The sequence below is a fragment of the Schistocerca americana genome, chromosome 1 (assembly GCF_021461395.2).
Source record: "Schistocerca americana isolate TAMUIC-IGC-003095 chromosome 1, iqSchAmer2.1, whole genome shotgun sequence".
NCBI classification, from domain to species: Eukaryota; Metazoa; Arthropoda; class Insecta; order Orthoptera; family Acrididae; genus Schistocerca; species Schistocerca americana.
In genome coordinates, this window is record NC_060119.1 from 1114987071 (window position 1) to 1115011180 (window position 24110).

General features: G+C 44.7%; 1 protein-coding gene across 1 annotated transcript in view; it reads right to left on the minus strand.

Moving 5' to 3' along the window:
* LOC124618784 (mannosyl-oligosaccharide alpha-1,2-mannosidase IA-like) overlaps positions 1–24110 on the minus strand; it is a 154653-nt gene that overhangs the window by 55411 nt on the left and 75132 nt on the right. The window contains exons 2-3 of the mRNA XM_047145376.1: positions 15365–15568; positions 15064–15282 (exon numbers count right to left, since the gene is read on the minus strand). Coding sequence (XP_047001332.1) covers positions 15064–15282; positions 15365–15559 — 414 coding nt within the window. The 5' untranslated portion in view covers positions 15560–15568. The remainder of the gene's footprint in view (positions 1–15063; positions 15283–15364; positions 15569–24110) is intronic.

Consider the following 24110-nt stretch of genomic DNA (forward strand, 5'->3'; position numbering starts at 1 on the left):
AAAAAAAAAAGGGAGAGCCACGTGAACCGTGATAAGGCGCCCAAGGCCGCGCGGCTACCCCGCGCTACGGTAATAATCAGATTGCGGGTTACGCCCGCAGTGCTACAGTACTTTAGCCGTCCACTATCATGATCATCATCTCCAGTTTCGGCTCTTGCGGTATAATGGGCTGCTAGACACCTCACCGAAAGTGTCCTCAGCAGAGCTGCCGTCATAAAGGCGAATGGTGGACAAACCCCATATTAATATCCGCTAATAGGTATCGAGATGCTTTTGATCAGACATTACAGTTCAGGGATATTTTGTATTTTGGTGTAAGGGATCCGTGTTCTACTGTGGCTTGTTACACTAATCATTATTTACCTCTACTGCCGTTATTTCGGTGGAAATATGTCTACCACAGGAACCACCGAAATGTAAAAAACAAAACAAAAGAGTGTAATCCAACAGCGTCGTTTTCAAAAGTATTGTAATGTATTTGTAGTCACTTTGGTAGGTGCACATCGGTCAATTCGTCATCAGCAAACCTATCCGTACTGCTATGTATCAGTGTTAATATACAGTCAACACTTATGTTAGAGAACGAACCCGAGACGCAAGTAGAATGGCACTGAATTCAAGCTTGGGGCTAAACAGTAAAGAAAGCTGTTAGTGTTATCAATCAACAGGAAGTACCGTTCGTGAACAGTGCAAGTTTGGAAACAGACACACACACACACACACACACACACACACACACACACACATGGTCTACAGTCGACATCTGTACTGTTGTGTAGGTTCGCACAATATAGATACAAAGGTGTCACATGGGTCAAGGTACCTTACTCTAAAACATTCTGAAAGTATCCCTGAATTACCTACAAAATTCCGACTGTGGAGTCTGGATTCACTCTGTATTACCCTTATTATTATTAGTATTAGTTTTCCTTCCTACTTTCAAAGTAGTAAATTCTCCCATTCTTTGTTGCAACACATCTGCACTGGAGGCAGCTAACACAGTTTCTTCAGCAAGATGAAGGTGGTACCAGTAAGACGTTCTCCTTCTACGTTCTGTCGTTTTAAAGATCTGAAAGACTTGGTCGAGGGTTGCTGAGAACAGAACCCATTGCTCTGTTCACGATTTTTAAATGGTCCAATACACTTTGCCTGATTAAAATCCAGTAGTCTTTATCAGCGCTTGGTATATACACTGAGTTGACCGAAGTCATGGAATGCCTCCTAATATCGTGTGCCGGCTGCTGTGACCGAACGGCCCCCAGGCGCTTCAGTCCGGAACCGCACTGCTGCTACGGTCGCAGGTTTGAATCCTGCCTCGGGCATGGATGTGTGTGATGTCCTTAGGTTAGTTAGGTTTAAGTAGTTTTAAGTCTAAGGGACTGATGACCTCAGATGTTAAGTCCCATAGTGCTCACAGCCATTTGAAACCTACTATCGTGTAGGTCTTCCTTTCGCCCGGCGTAGTGCAACAACTAGACGTGGCATGAACTCAACAAGTCTTTGGAAGTCCCCTGCAGAAATACCGAGCCATGCTGCCTCTATAGCCGTCCATAATTGCGAAAGTGTTGCGGTACAGGATGTTAGGCACGAACTGATCTCTCGATTATGTCCAGTAAGTCTTCAATGAGCTTCATGTCGGGCGATCTGGGTGGCCGGATCATTCACTTGTACTGTCCAGAATGTGCTTCAAACAAATCGCGAGCAATTGCGGCCTGGTAACGGGGCGCATTGTCATCACAGAAATGAAGTCCATGAATCGCTGCAAATGGTCTCCAAGCTGCCGAACATAACTATTTCCAGTCAATGATCGATTGAGTTGGACAAGAGAACCCAGTCCATTCCATGTAACACAATCGACACGATTATGGAGCCACCACCAATTTGAACAGTACCTTGTTGCAACTTGGGTACATGACTTCAGGATGCCTGCGCCACGCTCGAACCCTACCGTCAGCTCTTACCAACTGAAATCGGGACCCGTATGACAGGTCACGGTTTTCCAGTCGTCTAGGGTCCAACCGATATGGTCACGAGTCCCGGAGAGAAGCTGCAGGCGATGTCGTCTTTCGCCGCACTGTCCAAACGGATAAGTCCGTCGTACGTCCCACACTAATTTCTGCAGTTCTTTCACCCAGTGTTGCTAGTCTGTTAGCACTGAGAACTCTATGCAAACGACGCCGCTCCCGGTCGTTAAGCGAAGGCTACCGTCCACTGTGCTGTCCGTGGTAAGAGGTAATGCCTGAAACCTGATATCCTCGGCACACTCTTGACAATGTGGATTCGGAATATTGAATTCCCTAAAGATTTCCGAAATGAAATGCCCCTAGCGTCTCGCTCGAACTACTTTTACGCGTTCGAAGTCTATTAATTCCTGATGTGCGGTCACAGTCGCGTAGGAAACCTTTTCAAACGAATCACTTGAGTACAAATGACGGCTCCGCCAATGCAGTGCCCTTTTACACACAGTGTACGGTATATTAACGGCGTCTGTATATGTGTATATCTCCATCCCATGACTTTTGTCACCTCAGTGTTTTCGCTAAAATTACCACCAATCGCATGGAAAAAAAACAACGGATATTAATAGGCACAGCAACAAGATTTAGATGTATAGGACAACGAATTATTTCCTAAGCACGAGTCAAGTAACAGAACGTAGAAATGAATATCAGTTACTACTTCGTCTGAAAATCATGGAGCCTGAAAAAGATTTAGCTTCTGTTTTGGCAAAATTTGTAATAACAACCGCAGACTGTTGGCGACAATTATAGAGTGTATCTTGTACATTACGGAGAAGATGCCGATGTCAATACTACCGCTTCCATTAGAATTCATCAGGATAATGAGATACACAGAACTGTGAAGAACCAGAGTATGAGAACCTCCATCACCAAAATTATTCCCAGTAATCACGACGGAAGTTTTCAGAGTCTTAAATTTCGAAAATGAAATAAGAACATGAGTTAACAGAACATATGCAAACCTAACATTTTACTGCTTGCCACTAGCGTAGATAACATACAAATAGCCAGAAGAGAAATTTTGAAAATAGGCCTGTAAGTAACCATCAAAGAGAAAATAGTTAAGTAAATTATAAATTAAATGATCAGGTTTTTTACGTAGTAAAGATGAAGATAACGGCTGTGAGGACAAGAAAAGAAATACATTTTGCTTCAAATGGTTCAAATGGCTCGGAGCACTATGGAACTCAACTGCTGAGATCATAAGTCCCCTAGAACTTAGAACTACTTAAACCCAGAAAAGCTAAGGACATCACACACATCCATGACCGAGGCAGGATTCGAACCTACGCCTAGACTGTAGCGCCTAGAACCGCTCGGCCACACCGGCCGGCAATAAATTTTGGAGTAAAAGAAAGGCATGACGTACATTTGGTCAGCTAAACATTATTTTCAAAATTAAACTTAGTATTTGTGTGAAATAGTATTCCTAGTTTTGACATGGCCTTTTAATGCGAAAACCATTTTCAAAAAAAGGAAATTGGTCAGACCATGGAGAAATGCATGATGGGAATTACTGGGAAACGCAGGAAAACTAACATACTGACCAGGAAATTCACTTGAGTAGAAGATAAAAGTATAATGGAAATGAAATTGAAGAGGGCCGAATGTTTAGCGAGACGAATGGATGAAAAAATTGTCAATGAAGTTATTTGCTGGAATCCAACAAGTAAGAAGTGACCAAGACTAGTGGAAAGTGTGTTAATGAGATTAGAAAATATATATACAAGGAAATGCAAAATGGCTAAGCAGGGATGGCTAGAGTACAAATGTAAGGATGTAGAGGCTTGTCTCACTAGGGGTAAGATAGATACTGTCTACAGGAAAATTAAAGAGACCTTTGGAGAAAGGAGAACCACTTGTATGAATATCAAGAGCTCAGATGGAAACCCAGTTCTAAGCAAAGAAAGGAAGGCAGAAAGGTGGAAGGAGTATATAGAGGGTTTATACAAGGGCGATGTACTTGAGGACAATATTATGGAAATGGAAGAGAATGTAGATGAAGATGAAATGGGAGATAAGATACTGCGTGAAGAGTTTGACAGAGCACTGAAAGACCTGAGTCGAAACAAGGCCCCGGGAGTAGACAACATTCCATTAGAACTACTGATGGCCTTGGGAGAGCCAGTCATGACAAAACTCTACCATCTGGTGAGCAAGATGTATGAGACAGGCGAAATACCCACAGACGTCAAGAAGAATATAATAATTCCAATCCCAAAGAAAGCAGGTGTTGACAGATGTGAAAATTACAGAACTATCAGTTTAATAAGTCACAGCTGCAAAATACTAACGCGAATTCTTTACAGACAAATGGAAAAACTGGTAGAAGCGGACCTCGGGGAGGATCAGTTTGGATTCCGTAGAAATGTTGGAACACGTGAGGCAATACTAACCTTAGGACTTATCTTAGAAGAAAGATTAAGAAAAGGCAAACCTACGTTTCTAGCATTTGTAGACTTAGAGAAACCTTTTGACAACGTTAACTGGAATACTCTCCGTCAAATTCTGAAGGTGGCAGGGGTAAAATACAGGGAGCGAAAGGCTATTTACAATTTGTACAGAAACCAGATGGCAGTTATAAGAGTCGAGGGACATGAAAGGGAAGCAATGGTTGGGAAAGGAGTGAGACAGGGTTGTAGCCTCTCCCCGATGTTATTCAATCTGTATATTGAGCAAGCAGTAAAGGAAACAAAAGAAAAATTCGGAGTAGGTATTAAAATTCATGGAGAAGAAGTAAAAACTTTGAGGTTTGCCGATGACATTGTAATTCTGTCAGAGACAGCAAAGGACTTGGAAGAGCAGTTGAACGGAATGGACAGTGTCTTGAAAGGAGGATATAAGATGAACATCAACAAAAGCAAAACGAGGATAATGGAATGTAGTCAAATTAAATCGGGTGATGCTGAGGGGATTAGATTAGGAAATGAGACACTTAAAGTAGTAAAGGAGTTTTGCTATTTAGGGAGTAAAATAACTAATTATGGTTGAAGTAGAGAGGATATAAAATGTAGACTGGCAATGGCAAGGAAATCGTTTCTGAAGAAGAGAAATTTGTTAACATCGAGTATAGATTTAAGTGTCAGGAAGTCGTTTCTGAAAGTATTTGTATGGAGTGTAGCCATGTATGGAAGTGAAACATGGACGATAACCAGTTTGGACAAGAAGAGAATAGAAGCTTTCGAAATGTGGTGCTACAGAAGAATGCTGAAGATAAGGTGGGTAGATCACGTAACTAATGAGGAGGTATTGAATAGGATTGGGGAGAAGAGAAGTTTGTGGCACAACTTGACTAGAAGAAGGGATCGGTTGGTAGGACATGTTTTGAGGCATCAATGGATCACAAATTTAGCATTGGAGGGCAGCGTGGAGGGTAAAAATCGTAGAGGGAGACCAAGAAATCAATACACTAAGCAGATTCAGAAGGATGTAGGTTGCAGTAGGTACTGGGAGATGAAGAAGCTTGCACAGGATAGAGTAGCATGGAGAGCTGCATCAAACCAGTCTCAGGACTGAAGACCACAACAACAACAACAACAACAACAACAATATACAAGGCCAGGGTGGATGTATATCGCTGTAAAACGTAGTGAAAGGGTAAATCTAAAAGAGATTTTTATTCAGTAGTGCTTGTGAAATGACCCATAGATGGGGGGGGGGGGGGGAATTATATATAGTGAATAAACAGTAGTGTGTGCTGCTGCTGCTGCTGCTGCAGGAACAACAGCGGCGGAAGAACGACGGGTGGTTGTTTAACGATGGTGCTGGTTTTGACCTAATAGACCATCTCCGTTGTCACAATTAGACGAAGCATCAAGCTGTGATTTGTTAATATAAATCCGATCCAGAAACTAAAAAGCTGCTTCTCCACGACCGATATTAAAGCCGTTTTGTTGTGGAGCCTGAAACTGATATTGTAAATAATCGATATATTGAATATACTTCACACGAGAGGAATGCAGACATTTCAACAACAAAAACTTCAGGTTTGTGCAAGTACAGAAGAGAAAAAAAGAGAAAAGAATATAGCTTTTATTGTGCTGTTGTGAAGCAACGTCTAGTGACTACGAAAGTAAAACCGGATAGATTTGAAAGTGATGTGCCCAATGATCTCGTAAAATATTGTGCATTTAGATACGCTAAAAGTATTGGCTTGCTTAAGCAATGAACTGAGTAATATTTTGCTTGTTCGAAGTTTTAACTTGCTTGATTCACCAACGAAAAACTCAATGTTGCAACGCATAAAGGCTGGCCACATTGAGGCGTTGCGTCAGTTCATGTTACGCGTTCATGGCTGTTATTCTTCTTTTTTTGTTGAAAATGGGGCGGTAACAGGAATTTATTTTAGTCCGCGTTACGAATTTTGTAACTTTATTCAAACCAGCTCTTTCATACACTACTGGCCATTAAAATTGCAACACCAAGAAGAAATGCAGATGATAAACGGGTATTCAACGGAAAAATATATTATACTAGAACTGACATGTGATTACATTTTCACACAATTTGGGTGCTTAGATCCTGAGAAATCAGTACCCAGAACAACCACGTCTGGCCGTAATAACGGCCTTGATACGCCTGGGCATTGAGTCAAACAGAGCTTGGATGGCGTGTACAGGTACAGCTGCCCATGCAGCTTCAACACGATACCATAGTTCATCAAGAGTAGTGACTGGTGTATTGTGACGAGCCAGTTGCTCGGCCACCATTGACCAGACGTTTTCAATTGGTGAGAGATCTGGAGAATGTGCTGGCCAGGGCAGCAGTCGAACATTTTCTCTATCCAGAAAGGCCCGTACAAGACCTGCAACATGCGGTCGTGCATTATCCTGCTGAAATGTAGGGTTCTGCAGGGATCGAATGAAGGGTAGAGCCACGGGTCGTAACACATCTGAAATGTAACGTCCACTGTTCAAAGTGACGTCAATGCGAACAAGAGGTGACCGAGACGTGTAACCAATGGCACCCCATACCATCACGCCGGGTGATACACCAGTATGGCGATGACGAATACACGCTTCCAATGTGCGTTCACCGCGATGTCGCCAAACACGGATGCGACCATCATGATGCTGTAAACAGAACGTGGATTCATCCGAAAAAATGACGTTTTGTCATTCGTGCACCCAGGTTCGTCGTTGAGCACACCATCGCAGGCGCTCCTGCCTGCGATGCAGCGTCAAGGGTAACCGCAGCCATAGTCTCCAAGTTGATAGTCCGTGCTGCTGCAAACGTCGTCGAACTGTTCGTGCAGACGGTGGATGTCTTGCAAACTACCCCATTTGTTGACTCAGGGATCGAGACGTGGCTGCACGATCCGTTACAGCCGTGCGGATAAGATGCCTGTCATCTCGACTGCTAGTGATACGAAGCCGTTGGGACCCAGCACGGCGTTCCGTATTACCCTCCTGAAGCCACCGATTCCATTTCTGCTAACAGTCATCGGATCCCAACCAACGGGAGCAGCAATGTCGCGATACGATAAACCGCAAATCGCGATAGTCTACAATCCGACCTTTATTAAAGTCGGGAACGTGATGGTACGCATTTCTGTTCCTTACACGAGGCATCACAACAGCGTTTCACCAGGCAACACCGTTCAACTGCTGTTTGTGTATGAGAAATCGATTGGAAACTTTCCTCATGTCAGCACGTTGTAGGTGTCGCCACCAGCGCCAACCTTGTGTGAATGCTCTGAAAAGCTTATCATTTGCATATCACAGCATCTTCTTCCTGTCGGTTAAATTTCGCGTCTGTAGCACGTCATCTTCGTGTTGTAGCAATTTTAATGGCCAGTAGTGTATACAGGTCGTCCGAGCTAGAGGTATACACAAAAAACTCCTTATAACGAAATAACTCGATATTTTATATTGTTGGACAAATATGCAAGCTACAGATACACTCGCCCAGATGTGATCCTCCCCAAAGCACTGCCTCGAAGTGGTAGGGCACACCTATTTCGGGATGTTGGCGAACTACGCAGTTCCAGACAAGCCTCACCACGACATTTTCTAGTAGGCTGGAGCCCCACCCCATCATCATGGGTATGTTACCACATTTCTCCACGAGACGTTTCCTGAGAACTGGATCGGAAGGTTCGGGGAGGGGGGGAGGGGGGGGAGGGGTATGGAAGGGGGTTGCCATTGCCTGGTCTCTCAATCTGAATCCTCTGGACATTGTTTACAGAACAAGGGGTCGAGATCTGAAAGATACAAGGTAACGGATCCATAACCACAGTAGAGGCCATAACCACAGTAGAGGCCATAACACCTGCTATGCTGAACTTGTGGCGAGAAGTCGATATCTGTCGAGCTACAATTGGTGCCCACACTGAACTATACCAACATGCGTATGTTTCAGTTTCTGTGTACAATTTTGGACAAATAAAGTTATAAACCTTATAGATACTGAAATATAAGCAAATGTTTCTGAATACCTTTAACCAGGACGCATTGTATAGATACGAGGGCAGTTCAATAAGTAATGCAACACATTTTTTTCTCGGCCAATTTTGGTTGAAAAAACCGGAAATTTCTTGTGGAATATTTTCAAACATTCCCGCTTCATCTCGTATAGTTTCATTGACTTCCGACAGGTAGCAGCGCTGTACGGAGCTCTTAAAATGGCGTCTGTAACGGATGTGCGTTGCAAACAACGGGCAGTGATCGAGTTTCTTTTGGCGGAAAACCAGGGCATCTCAGATATTCATAGGCGCTTGCAGAATGTCTATGGTGATCTGGCAGTGGACAAAAGCACGGTGAGTCGTTGGGCAAAGCGTGTGTCATCATCGCCGCAAGGTCAAGCAAGACTGTCTGATCTCCCGCGTGCGGGCCGGCCGTGCACAGCTGTGACTCCTGCAATGGCGGAGCGTGCGAACACACTCGTTCGAGATGATCGACGGATCACCGTCAAACAACTCAGTGCTCAACTTGACATCTCTGTTGGTAGTGCTGTCACAATTGTTCACCAGTTGGGATACTCAAAGGTTGGTTCCCGCTTGGTCCCTCGTTGCCTAACCGAACACCATAAAGAGCAAAGGAGAACCATCTGTGCGGAATTGCTTGCTCGTCATGTGGCTGAGGGTGACAATTTCTTGTCAAAGATTGTTACAGGCGATGAAACATGGGTTCATCACTTCGAACCTGAAACAAAACGGCAATCAATGGAGTGGCGCCACACCCACTCCCCTACCAAGAAAAAGTTTAAAGCCATACCCTCAGCCGGTAAAGTCATGGTTACAGTCTTCTGGGACGCTGAAGGGGTTATTCTGATCGATGTCCTTCCCCATGGTCAAACGATCAACTCTGAAGTGTATTGCGCTACTCTTCAGAAATTGAAGAAACGACTTCAGCGTGTTCGTAGGCACAAAAATCTGAACGAACTTCTCCTTCTTCATGACAACGCAAGACCTCACACAAGTCTTCGCACCCGAGAGGAGCTCACAAAACTTCAGTGGACTGTTCTTCCTCATGCACCCTACAGCCCCGATCTCGCACCGTCGGATTTCCATATGTTTGGCCCAATGAAGGACGCAATCCGTGGGAGGCACTACGCGGATGATGAAGAAGTTATTGATGCAGTACGACGTTGGCTCCGACATCGACCAGTGGAATGGTACCGTGCAGGCATACAGGCCCTCATTTCAAGGTGGCGTAAGGCCGTAGCATTGAATGGAGATTACGTTGAAAAATAGTGTTGTGTAGCTAAAAGATTGGGGAATAACCTGGTGTATTTCAATGCTGAATAAAACAACCCCTGTTTCAGAAAAAAAAAAAAATGTGTTGCATTACTTATTGAACTGCCCTCGTATTAGCTTTTACTCCGTGTAAGATAATGTTTGCAACTGTTGTTTATTTTTGGCTATAATAGTATGATATTCGATTTCGTTCTTGTTCTTATATTCTGAAACTTATGATTGCTAAAAGCAACTACATTGAAATTCATTTACGTTAATTGTATCTAAAGCAAAAATATTATGAAGAAGTGGCAAAATACAGGTTCTGTTATTCTGCGTGATGTACAAGGAATCAAAAATTGTCGTAAAGCACAATCGTACATGTTATAGACGAAATTCAAGAATTATCAAAGTATAGCATTATACCACCAAACGATGGAAATCGCCGATACGTGTGGTGAGGACTTGTTTCGTTTCTTTGTTACCTCCGCGTGCATGTGTACTAATATTTGCACACAGATCAAGAGACACTTAGGCAGCAGGATAGTTGTTTAGACGTACTGAAATAGTAATTTTTGTAATCATGGCACAGCCTTTTTTCCTACGATAGTATTGGGTCTCTCCTCTCTTTAGTGTTCAACCCTGAGGTTGGTTTGCAATAGTAGTCTCTTCCGCGTATGTACCGCATTCCACATCATTCACATCTGCTGCATGTATGACATCCTTGGTCGTCCCCGGCGAATATTTCCCTCAATAGCTTCTTCTGCTATAGTTGCAATGATGTTATTGTGTCTCAAGTTGTCTTACGAGTTTCTGTCTTGTTGTTTGGGGGTGCCTCTACAGAAATATGGTTTCTTGTACTCCTCTCAGTGTCATTCATTCATAATTGTGTCTTTCCAGCTGAACATCATCTCCAGGACTTCTAGTCGCCTTCTCTCTTGCTTTCCTACTATTCAAGTTTCACACCAGTACAGGGCCACACTCCACAGAAATGCTTTCGTGACTCTTTTCCTTATTCCCAGACTGATGTTCTTGTTGGTGAGTAGGTTCTTTCTCAAATTAAATGCAATTTCTTCCGGCTTTTACCATCTCTCGTGATCCTGTTTCCCAAATAGGTAAATTCCTCTATCACTTCTAGCTCCATCCTTCCAATTCTTATGTTTAAAGGTTCATATTATTCTTCAGTACTGCGTATCATTACTTTAGTATTTCATACCACACTGACTGCAGAAAATCCTTCCCAATGTGCTGAGGACCTGCTCCAGATCATCTTTCGTATCCGTGATCACAGCAATATCATCTGCGTAACGTAGCATGTCTTTCTTCTGCCCATTAATTCTGGTCCCCACCCAAATATTTTCACGAACATGGTCATTACCTTCCTGGATGTAAGCATTGAATATACTAGGAGAAAGGGCACACCCTTGTCTCACGCTTTTTCCAATTTTTTCTTCTTGTTCAAAATAAAAATTCCTGATCGCAACAACTTCGTTCTTATAGAAGCTATGTATCACCCACATGTCTTATGTATTTTAGACCTGCTTTCTTCAACACTCTGGGTATCTCTTGCCAGATAACATCACCGGGCTCCGATCGATATGAAATACTTATCATCCGATTTTTCGAAAACTCGTCGTCGTCGTGGTCTTCAGTGCTGAGACTGGTTTGATGCAGCTCTCCATGCTACTCTATCCTGTGCAAGCTTCTTCATCTCCCAGTACCTACTGCAGCCTACATCCTTCTGAATCTGCTTAGTGTATTCATCTCTTGGTCTCCTTCTACGATTAATACCCTCCACGATGCCCTCCAATACTAAATTGGTGATCCCTCGATGCCTCAGAACATGTCCTACCAATCGATCCCTTCTTCTAGTCAAGTTGTGCCACAAGCGCCTCTTCTCCCCAATTCTATTCAATACCACCTCATTAGTTATGTGATCTACCCATCTAATCTTCAGTATTCTTCTGTAGCACCGCATTTCCAAAGCTTCTATTCTCTTCTTGTCTAAACTATTTATCGTCCACGTTTCACTTCCATACATGGCTACACTCCATACAAATACTTTCAGAAACGACTTCCTCACATTTAAATCTATGCTCGATGTTAACAAATTTTTCTCCTTCGAGAAACGCTTTCCTTGCCATTGCCAGTCTACATTTTATATCCTCTCTAATTCGACCATCATCAGTTATTTTGCTCCCCAAATAGCAAAACTCCTTTACTACTGTAAGTGTCTCATTCCCTAATCTAATTCCCTCAGCATTACATTCCATTATCCTCGTTTCGCTTTTGTTGATATACATCTTATATCCTCCTTTCAAGACATTGTCCATTCCATTCAACTGCTCTTCCAAGTCCTTTGCTGTCTCTGACAGAATTACAATGTCTCCATGGATTTTAATTCCTACTCCAAACTTTTCTTTTGTTTCCTTTACTGCTTGCTCAATATACAGATTGAATAACATCGGGGATAGGCTACAACCCTGTCTCACTCCCTTCCCAGCCACTGCTTCCCTTTCGTGCCCCTCGACTATTGTAACTGCCGTCTGGTTTCTGAACAAATTGCAAAAAGCCTTTCGCTCCCTGTATTATACCCCTGCCACCTTCAGGATTTGAAAGAGACTATTCCAATCAATATTGTGAAAAGCTTTCTCTAAGTCTGCAAATGCTAGAAACGTAGGTTTGTCTTTCCTTAATCTTTCTTCTAAGACAAGTCGTAGGGTCAGTATTGCCTCCCGTGTTCCAACATTTCTACGGAATCCGAACTGATCTTCGCCGAGGTTGGTTTATATCAGTTTTTCCATTCGTCTGTAAAGAATTCGCGTTAGTATTTTGCAGCTGGGACTTATTAAACTGATAGTTCGGTAATTTTCACATCTAACTATTAGGTGAAAAATATTTGATTTTTGCGCATCTCACAGTCCGATATCTTCACTCGACAAAGAACTGACTTGTTTCGTTATCCGTCATAATTATTGTGCTGCATCAAATCAAGTACAACATTGCACGGGATTTTGAAGAGTTTGGACAGATCAAACACATGTCGTCAGCTTTCCGTATGGTTGCTTTTAGCTCATATATTGCAGAGAATTAAATTTTATTTGTTTGTTTTGTGTGAATTCGTATGGGGCCAAACTGCTGAGGTCATCGGTCCCTAGACTTACACACTACTTAAACTAACTTATGCTAAGAGCAACATACACACCCATGCCCGAGGGAGGACTCGAACCTCCGGCGGGAGGGGGCGCCTGGTCTGTGACTTAGTGTTCCAGACCACGCGGCCACTCCGTGCGGCGAAATTTTATTTAAAATTGAGAGCAGAAGGATATCTCATTTCGTTCTCGAGTTATTGGGTTTTATATCCGAAGGACGGTCGCCCGCGGCGCGCCATTTCACGTCCGAGCGATAGCGAGTCATGTTGTCATAACAATCATATCTCAAACGATTCAAGACATCGAAACGAATTTTCTGCAAATTATAGCACGCTATGAGGCACATACGTGGTATGATAGACAATCGAAACTTTTGTATTCATCGCGATATGCAAGTAACTTGTTCGCAGGAGCGAGAGATCGGCAGCTCAGGGCGCTCTGCGTGCGTGTACACTAGCATAAAAACTGGTGAACGGCGAAGCAGGACGTGTGAACACACCCACACCAGCGAAAGGGTTAAATCTACCGGACTGCAAGTTTTTCCCGTATTTGCAACGTCAGTTTCAGATTACACGGAGATAAGGGCTTCGATACAAATCTAAAACCGGTCGTGGAGTGATAGAAAAAAAAAAACTTTTTAGCAACTGGAGCGGATATTCGTTAATTCAGTAAACATTTGCTGCGCAGCAGCGTTCTCCATACAAGGATCGAGTAAGAATTAAAATTTGCAACAGTTTCAAGCGTCAGTGCACAAGTGGACGTATTCTGTATGTAAGGTGTCAGGCAAATCCAACACCTTCCATGAAAACCCCGACATGATAGCAAATCCGGCAGTATGTCACATAGCTCCGAATAAATCCTGACATTAAATTAACCAAAATAATATGATCAGCGAGTGAGCAAATGGAATATCACAGACTAATACAAGAACGCTTAAATGCATGTAATACCTTCCCACCGTGAAACAGACGCAGTTCAGAGGGGAGAAACGAGAACAGAAGCCGAGAGCAGAACCGTGTTAAGCTAGAAGGCCCTACGATAAGGGACGGTCACCCACATCGCCGGCCGACCGCCAAGACCACCCCCCAGCCCATGTTAAAAGATCGAGCCCTCCAGAAGAACAGTATAGATCTTGCGATAACACTAAAAGGGCCACACCAGGTGCAAGTTTTAGCGTGAGACTATACGCGTCTCTGTTACGTAGCAAACATTAAAAACATTGCCCCACCACGCAGTTGAAAACACAGCCAGATACCTTTTTCTTAAACCAGCTTCGGTAAATTGTAGTAAGGAGAAGTTCGAGAGAGAGTTGCTTCCGAGACGGCGAGGTGTATGGAGCTGCGCCGCCCGCCGCCCCCTGACGCTTCCTAACCAACGACAAGGTAGTGAACGCACGCGATGCCGCATAAGGCTTCACTCAGAACTGCAGAAGTCTCATCTATTACACCCGCTTTTTGCATAATACTAATGTCGATCATCAATTAAAGCTCACGGTATTCACATTTGCTACTAGAAGTTAAAATCTGAAACGCGATGATTTTTCTGTTCTATAATTATTGAGAAGCCACATCAACTACTGTAATTTACGACAAGTTAAATAAGTAATTAAAGATAATTGAGAGTATCTGTAGACCATTTCTGATAGTTTTCTCTCTTATGAAACTTAATTTAAACCTAGATTATAGATGTGATATGGCATAGGTCATCCTTCGATCCATAGTAGAACTTGGAAACCCATTCAGGGAATATTCGTTTACATTTTTGTTGAACACAGTTTGTTTTTATCATCCTGTATTAAAATATTTCCTTTTATCAATAGTGCAATTTATAAACAATGTTTAGTGAGTAGAATAAAAATTCCAATGGTAAACTTAACTGCTTTTTCGACGTTATTTTACCAGCTAGCTACAAATAGGAAAGCCTTGAACCCCTTCCACTAAATTTAGTTAGTATTGAGATTCTTTTACAGGGAGTGCAGTGGAGCTGACGCTGAAATCATTAAGTATTTGATTATATCAGCGCTAGTCTCACTGAACTCTTTTGAACTCTGTCATGTGTGGTCTGGCGTCTCCTTACCAGCAACAGGTCCCAGGTTCAAACTAGTCAATTCCCTAAAAAACACGCTCAGAGCGTCGTTGCGCGAAAGTGGTAGGGAGACACGACTTACAACAAACAGACACCACACAGAATGTTAGATGTAGTGCAGGCTACTGACCAGGTCGGAGACGTCGAGGTTGTCGGCGACCCAGTCGCGGCCCTGGCGGAACTCGTCGTGCAGGCCCATGATGTAGAGCGTGTCCAGCCCGTCGACGATGGTGGCGCCCATGGAGGCGGCGCCGAACACGCTGTTGCTGTGGCTGCGCTTGCTCACCGGCCGCAGCTCGTTCTTGCCCCAGGCGTAGCGCACGTAGTTGTCCCAGGCGTGCCGCATCATCTGCAACACACGGCCCGCGGCGTCAACCACCTGTGCCTACTGTCACCGGCTGCGAGCAGCGGCCGCTTGCGCAGTCGGGTACCTCCTTGATCTTGAGGCGGCGCGCCAGCGCGACGGAGTCGTTGCGGTCCTGCGCGGGCAGCTCGTAGCGCACGGGGGCGGGCGTGGGGGCGGCGGGGGCGGGCCGGCCCGGCGGCGAGCGCACCACCAGCAGCGTGCTGAGCGCGCCCGCCAGCAGCAGCAGCGCCAGCACCAGCGACGACAGCGGCCGCTGCATCGCCTGCGCCTGCACGTGCGCCACCCACACGTCATTCCTACCACCCCCGACATCGGGACTTAACGTTCCGTCGACGAACAGATCGCAAGGTACGGAGCGCAAGCTAGGATTGGCAACGGAAACATGTGTCGAGCCGAGTTACTGCAAGTTCCGAGGGCTTGGCAGAAAGACCGATTACCGTTGATTGTATTAGGCTGGTGCACAAGGTCGTAGACCTTTTGTTTAGCATGTTGGTATTCCGGTTGCTATGACTATACGATTGTCATATTTTATTTGTAGCTCACTGCTGCTGTTCGAGTTTACATAGTGTCATGTGAACATAATGAATTGAGCCGTGGACGCTAGAAAATGGGAGTGTCGAGTGGAAAAATCGGAACACTTCCTAAGTATTCTTAGGCAGTCAGAAAGATATACGCCGGTCATGGGGATATTGCAGTTGGACAGAGAACGGCAAGAAAATAGTTTTCTCGTTTTAAGGAGGATCGTTCTCAAAGCGACACTCCACGTTCGTGAAGACATTCGGGGTTTGATGAAGATCGTTTAAATGCTTTAAGCCACAGACATCCTCGTTAGTGTACTCGAGAAATGGCAAATGTGATGAACTGTGATTATTCCACGATCGTGCGACACTTACAGATAATTGGTAAAGTTCAAAAATCGGCTATATGGGTTTCGCATGTTCAAAGCCAAAATCATAAAAATCAGCCGGTGGCCATATGTGCTTGCTCGTCATCAATTGGCTCGTTAACAGTACCTACCATTCCTATCCTGCATAACTACTTGTGATGAGGAATGGTGTCTCTACGCTAACGTAAGGAAAAGAAAGTAATAGTTGAGTCTAAACAAAGCACAACTTCCTGTACAAAGACCTGCGCGCATCCACAAAGGGTAATATTATGCATCTGGTGGAATAGCAAAAAATGGCTCTGAGCACTATGCGACTTAACTTCTGAGGTCATCAGTCGCCTAGAACTTAGAACTAATTGGCTCTGAGCACTATGGGACTCAACTGCTGAGGTCATTAGTCCCCTAGAACTTAGAACTAGTTAAACCTAACTAACCTAAGGACATCACAAACATCCATGCCCGAGGCAGGATTCGAACCTGCGACCGTAGTGGTCACGCGGTTCCAGACTGAAGCGCCTTTAACCGCACGGCCACACCGGCCGGCGTGGAATAGCAACAGCGTGGTGTACTACGAAGGAGTAACCATCACAGCTGACATGTATTGCAACAACGGGGACGTCTTGCAGATGCAATCCAAGAAGGACGGCCAAGATGACTGCGAGAAGTAATGTTACTCCACGATGACGCCCGTCCGCATTCTGCTAGACTGACAAAAAATCACTATACAGGAGTTCGGTTGGGAAGTCATTCCGCACCCACCTCATTCCCCTGATCTTCCGCCCTCAGATTTTCTTTTTCGCTCTCTGTCGAACAACCTTCAAGGAACTTCCTTTGCGGATGAAAAAATGGTCCGAATATGGCTCGACGAATTCTTCGCCTCAAAACCACGTGATTTCTACAGTCAGGGAATCGAAAATTTACCCTAGCATTGACAGACTTGTAAATAGTGAAGGGGAATGTATTATTGATGACTAAAGTTTCTTTATGCGTATCTGGTGTGTTTATTAAACTTATGGAAAAGCTCTAATAACTCACGCACCAATCTAATACGATTATCTCTGGAAGCAGTGACACCCATCGAAGCGATTTAAAATGGAACGTCCACATAAGACCAATCGCAGGTAAGGCATATTCCAAACTGAGATTAACGGGAGAATCCTCAGGAAATTTAGTCCAAGCATAGAGGAGGTAAATTACAAAACTCTACTTCGACCAATACTTTAATATTGCTCATCACTATGGAACCGGTACCAAAAACGATTTATAGACGAAACAGAAGATCCAAAGAGAAGCAGCCTGTTTCGTTACTGATTCATTTAGTAAACGAAGAAATGTCACAGAGATGCTCATCCAACTTCAGTGATAGACGTTCTGCATCACGGTGGCGTTTACTGCTAAAATTGCAAGACATTACGTTCCTGGAAGAATCACCCCACACACTACTCCCTCCTGCGTTTGTCACGCGAAAAACAACGAACGTGAAGTCGGACAGATCCCTCCCGCGAACACTTTGGGACTGGAACGGAGAAGTGTGGAGGGATGACAGCGGCACACAAAGTACCCTCCACCATACACAGTAAGGTGGCTTGCGGTGTACAGCTGTAGATTTAGTACTTTGGCTTCGCGTACCAGCCTGCAGCTCGTGAATTTGCTCCCCTAATACGCACTACGCGAGTTTTAGTGGAGGTACACAGGACCTTCTGGGTGTTCTGGTCGGAGACTAATAGGCTTGATTCAGGGCTGGAGATACTCCAAAGCATTTCCCTGCGTTAGTTGGATCGGAAATAGGCTCGCGAGAAGTCGGTGCAGGAATCAGTACTTGCAAGCGGAGTGCTACTAGCGGGTAAAGTCAGTGACCAAATGACAATGTCCGCAGTCTATTCCTGAGCCTCTCTGACTAAAAGATTTGAACGTGCATGAAAAGCGAGCCAATTATGGGTCCTCTTAAGTGCGAGGTATGACCATAAGACCTCTTCGATGTAAGAGGCAAATCGTAAGCTGTCAGGGGGGGGGGGGGGAGGTGGTGTTTCGATGCAGTTTTCGGTTTCGAAGATATGAATCCATAGTAGTGGACACAGTAACTCTACCAGTATAGAGACTTACAAGAATTTGCAATTGAAACTTTCTGGTAGATTAAAACCGTGTACCGGATCGGAACTCGATAGCGATACCTTTGTCTTTCGCGGAAAAATTCTCTAGCGACTGAGCTATCCAGGCACGATTCGCGATCTGTCTTCATCGCTTTACTTCCGCCGACACCTCCCTCCCGCTGCCCGGAGTTAACAGTTTTGCATACGTTGTGCCACTAGCACTCCTGGCAGACGCGGAGATTTTCACTCTGCAGCGGAGTGTGCGTCCCAGAGAGAAAATTCATTCGGCGTTTGCACGGGACTGGAATCCTGGTAAGTGCTTCCGGATTTTGAAGCCGAGTGCAGTGGCTCACCTCTTTGGCAGCTTTTGTTTTTCGTCTCGGAGTTAAATTTTGGATGTTATCGGACATCTCTTTTTAAAGAAAGCTCGTTTTCCTTGTGAAACCCTTGCTATTATCTTTTTCTTGCATTTCCCTTCTGTATCTGCCCTATTCCCTGGGCAGGAATATTCATCCGCCTCGTCAATTCTTTAGTTCTAGTGTAGCATTTAGTCATTTAGTGTGATCACCTGCTGCGCACATCAGTATCTTTAGTTTTCACTTTACAGGCATTAGTTAGAAAACGCTCCCTTTCATTAAGACCGACTCAATTTACGTTTCCTTACGGCGACTCCTGCTACGCCGTTAGCGAATCATATCTTGTTGATTTTCTGTCCATGACAAACAACTGGCACACCGGGCTCTTCTATGCGCAAATTAAACATCAGACGTGAAAATGAACAAGCCTGTCTTTCACTTGTCCTGATCCTAGCCTTTTTGTGCCATTCCGTTATCGGTGCCTATTTCAGTGACGAGAATGACTTACCCTTCTATCCCTCGTATTAATTACACACTGCTTAAGAATATAAAATCATTTCTTTCGCGAAGTCGTGACTGTAAAGCTCCCATGGCTGAAAAAAGATTGAGAAAGCTGATGATTCAGCGAACCGCGTTGGCCGGGAGCAGAAATCACCAGAGAGTGCAACAAAGAATGCGTTCGTCAGGTCCGTGAAGGGGAAGCTGGCCGTTTCTCTCGAGTCAGCTCAACGATAATGGTAAGGACGCGACTGCTAGAGGAGGAAGAGAGAAAGTGGAGGTGGAGGTGGAGGGAGAGAGCAAGTGGAGGTGGAGGGAGGGAGGGAGGGGGAGGAGGAATGCGTCTCGACATCCGGAGCTGCCACAAAAATTCGTGAGGTTTGGAAGCGAGCACGGCAAGACAAGGCCGCTGCGGAGACTGCAAGAAGGTGGCACCTCCAGCCAGGGTCAATACCTCAGCCAGCGGGGCAGCGGCGCGCGCCTTGTCGGAACCCGAGGGCCCACGCTAGATTTACTGCATATTCCGCAAACCACATTACAGTACCCCTGCAATTCCCCTCCTTTCCTGTTCCAGTTGACAAAGATCCGCAAGAACAACAATTAGCCCCGTGTGATCTCTCTCTAATTTCACTCTATGCTCTTTTTGCGAGATGTACGTACGAGGGAACAATGTACTGATGACTGTTCTGGGAACGTACGCTCTCAGAAAACTTAAAGGAAATCACACAGCCATGGACACCGCCTCTCTTCTAGCGCCTGCCCCTGGCATTGGAAGAGCATCTCCATCACGCTTTCGCTTTTATTAACTGAACATGTGACGAAACGTGGCGCTCTTCTGTGGATCTTCCTCTTTTCCTCCTTCAATTGCATCTGGTACGCGTCCATCAATGATGACTAATATTGAAGTATCGACTGAACCAAAACTACCTCCACATTTCTTGTGCTGTATTCCAATGAATCTCATAAGGGAATGGTCCAATCCGACATGCCGAAACCTACTTTGAAATCTTTCACACAGGAAGAATACACCGAAAGAAATGCAGTGTAAAAATTTTACGCGCTAAGGAGCACTATGTATTTTTTTTTTTTAATGTTAAAGCTCCTCATTTTTGCCGCAAGAAGAGCCGCTTACATTAGGCTGGTGCATCAGTTCGTAGCGATTTTGTTTTGCATGTCGGTGTTCAGGTTGCTATGGGTTTCTTTATCGACTGTCTTTTTTATTTGTAGTTCACTGTTGCTATTTAAGTTTACATAGTATCATTTTGTCGTTTGGAGATAGTGAGTGGAACTGTGGACGCTAGAAAATGGAGCGCCAAGTGGAGATATCTAAACATTTGTGACATATCCTTCTGTCTGGGTTCAACAGAGGGGAGATACCAGCGGAGGCAACCAGAAAGATTTACGCCGCTTGTGGGGATAATGCGACTGGAGAGAGCACGGCAAGGAGGATCGTTTTGTCATTAGCGACCCTCCACGTTCGGGAAGACCTTCGGGGTTTGTTGGAGATCGTTTAAACGCATTAATCCACAACGGTCCACGTCAGTTTACTCGAAAACTCGCAAATGTGATGAACTATGATCATTCCACAATCGTGCGAAATTGGCGTGAAATGGGGAAGGTTCAAAAAATTGGACGTGTGGGTACCGCATGCTCCACGCCAAAATCACAAAAATCGGCAGGTGGGCATATGTGCATCTCTGCTTGCTCATCATTAATTGGCTCGTGAAGAACACCAACGGTTCCAAATAAATAAATAAATAAGAACACAGTGTGTAGTTGAGTTCGGTTGGGAAGTCATTCTGCATCCACCGTTATTCACCTGATCTTGCGCCCTCAGACGATCACCTTTTGCACTCTCTATCGAACAACCTTAAAGGAAATTCCTTTCCGAATGAAAATGAGGTCCTAACATGGCTCGACGAGTTCTTCGCTTCAAAACCACGTGATTTCTACTGTCGCGGAATCGAGAAGTTACGCCAAGGTTGGCAGGTTCTTGTACACAGTGGAGCAGAGTGTATTATTGACGAGTACAGTCTCTTATGTGGATCTGTTGTTTTATTAAACTTATGCAAAAACGTTACGAACTTCGGCACTAATCCTATACCAGCGATTTGTATGGCTCTTCCCGCCTCGCGCGCGAAGCGGCGAATAAGCAGACACAGCTGTGACAACAGAACGTAGCGCTGTTTAGCGCCAAGTCCAAAGTGCACACACGCCGATTTTAAGCACTTAAACCATACCAAAAGAGCCTCGAGTCATTAATTTTTTAGATAAAAACAATCTGACTGCTTTTTTTTTTACGTCCGTGAATGCGCTGAATTCCTAAGAAGTTATATATTACTGTAATAATGCCAACTCATCTTGGATGACTTTTGGAAACAGAGATGTGAATAAAAAATGTGTGTTGAGATGCTGTCTTGGCACTGACTTGTATTGCACACAACACACAAACATTTAATCAGATGTGGTTCAAATGGCTCTGAGCACTATGGGACTTAACATCTGTGGTCATCAGTCCCCTAGAACTACTTAAACCTAGCTACCTAAGGACATCACACACATCCATGCCCGAGGCAGGATTCGAACCTGCGACCGTAGCAGTCGCGCGGTTCCGGACTGAAGCGCCTAGAACCGCTCGGCCACCACGGCCGGCAGTCAGAAGAGGATATGTTTTATCATCAAGATCCGATAACCTGAATAATGTACAGCAGCGTATGCAGGAGATAATTCCAGATGAGTTCGACGCAACATATGCTACACAGAAGCAAGCAAGATGATGTTCATGGAAGTGATTACTTTCGAAATACAACAACGACGTCACCATTATAACTAAACAGCCGCCACACTACAAGATCATGGAGCCATTATCTAGCTGCAGTTGGTGGTTAATGCAACAGTCGGACTTAACATGGTCTAACCGAAGCTTTAAGTGTGATTTTTGTGCAACTTTTGACCTATTGACTTTGAACTGTTCTCCTCTTTCGTCTTTGTGAAGATTATCGGTAGGAGTTGTTAGTAGTCTGCTAGAGACAATGTTTGAAATGTTAACTGTGCAAATTTTCAAGTTCAGTGATCGGACCTCAGGCTATTTCTGAATGCACTCTGAAAACTACCGGACATCAATCATTGGCTTCACAGCGGTCACAAGCTTAATCCTGTCTCGGCTGCCGACCCTTATTAAAACTATTTTCGAAGTGTATCAGAGTGTAGTAAGTTGTTCCAGGTCAACCAATCTGCAGAGCTGTACGTCTCGGGTGCCCCACATAGCTGACTCTACGTGGATTGTAGCCACGACCACAAGTGAGACTCCACAAGACGCTACGGAAGTTCCGAGAAGACGACATAAGGGAAGCTTAGAAGTACAGCTTAGTGGTGTATCTATAAAATTCAGAGGAGGAAAGATTACGGTGTAAAGTTTCATGGATGACGACATCATTAGAGACGGAACAAAAGCTCGACGTGGGGAATGCCCCTACTTTTCAAAGGAACCGTCTCCGCCTGTGCCTGAAGTAAATGACGGAAACCACACTGAAGACCTAAACCTGGATGTCGGACGGGGATGTGAACTGCTGTCCTGAATGCTAGATCATGACGCCACGTCGTTCGGGACATCGTAACAAGACGCTGTTGCGTAGTTCCTTAGCATTCCGTGAGTACTGCGTCCTACCGTCGGTCCCCTTTGCTATGAGGAGCATCGAGAAGCTGCTTTAGCAATCAAACAAAACCTGCCTAATCGCTTCCCTCTTAGACGACCGGAAGCGCCAGCACATGCCTCTGAGACGGAGGCCAGCCAGCTTGACCTTACTTCCTGCCACCGCCCACTGGCCGGGCTGGCCTACTTAACAGCAACGCACTGCCGCCTGCCTAATCTCACGAGATGACACTGCACTTGCAACGGGTCGACGAACCATTCCCATCTACACAGATCCTCACCGTGTGCTAGTCTCGGATCTATCTTCACCGAAAAGAATTCTCTCTCTACAAACACATCACCAACTTTTACGAAGTGACCTACCACCAGCTGTTTCGAACAAAATAATCAAAACTCCAATCACCAGTTATTGGAGTACAATTGCGTATCTGCCTTCTGTAGGTGATAGTTGTGCACCAGACAAAAAGCAACGTTATTGTAAATGGACGCCCTTTAATGGTCGGATACTTAAGCGAGCTACAGAATTTGCATATGATCTAGAGTTCACCACAGCAAATCGGTTGAGAATCAGCCAACGCAAGCCTGCCTGGTCACTGATTCGAGGCAGTGACGTACTATTTTCACAAGTATTCGACGGAAATATCAAATAGTGACGTATGGTCCTTCTTGCCGGTGTAGTGGGCATGAGCACTGAAGCAGGGTAGTACATAGTAGTATTAAGCTGTGTGACATACGACTACGGAGCGGAACAAGTCAACCTTGGTGACAGCCCACAGTCTACTTCACTCGAATAGCACCAAGAGACTGCACGGAACACCACCGACATTGTCCTTACTCCACGAGACGTTAGAGGGATTCTTTAGGGTTTAGCACAGAACATTGTCGCAGTCTGGAGATTATGCAATGCTCGCCCCGCCGGGCAATTGGATGTCACACGTTGTTCGGATTCCACGTTAAACTGTACCCCCGGTAGTATTACTGGGGTACGTTAGAGACATGCAAGTCGCAGGCCGTTTAGCTAAACGAAATAATTATATTATTATTATTATTATTATTATTATTATTATTATTCAGAGCCAAGCTTCAGAGATGTCTGAAACGGGAAGTTAACATAAGGAAACAAACTTTAAACCATAGTATAAAATGTCTGAAGAACACAAGCAGTGGTGAGTGGTCAGTCATTTCGTTGGGGAGATTGTCGTGCCCTGGCAGAAGAGAGGGACAGCTGTAGCTGCCAGTACGAGTGGTCGTCGTCAAAAGTATAATATGAACATGGAAGACGCCTATACCATCGCTGGAGGCCGTCCAAGATGACTAAGCGAGTGGGG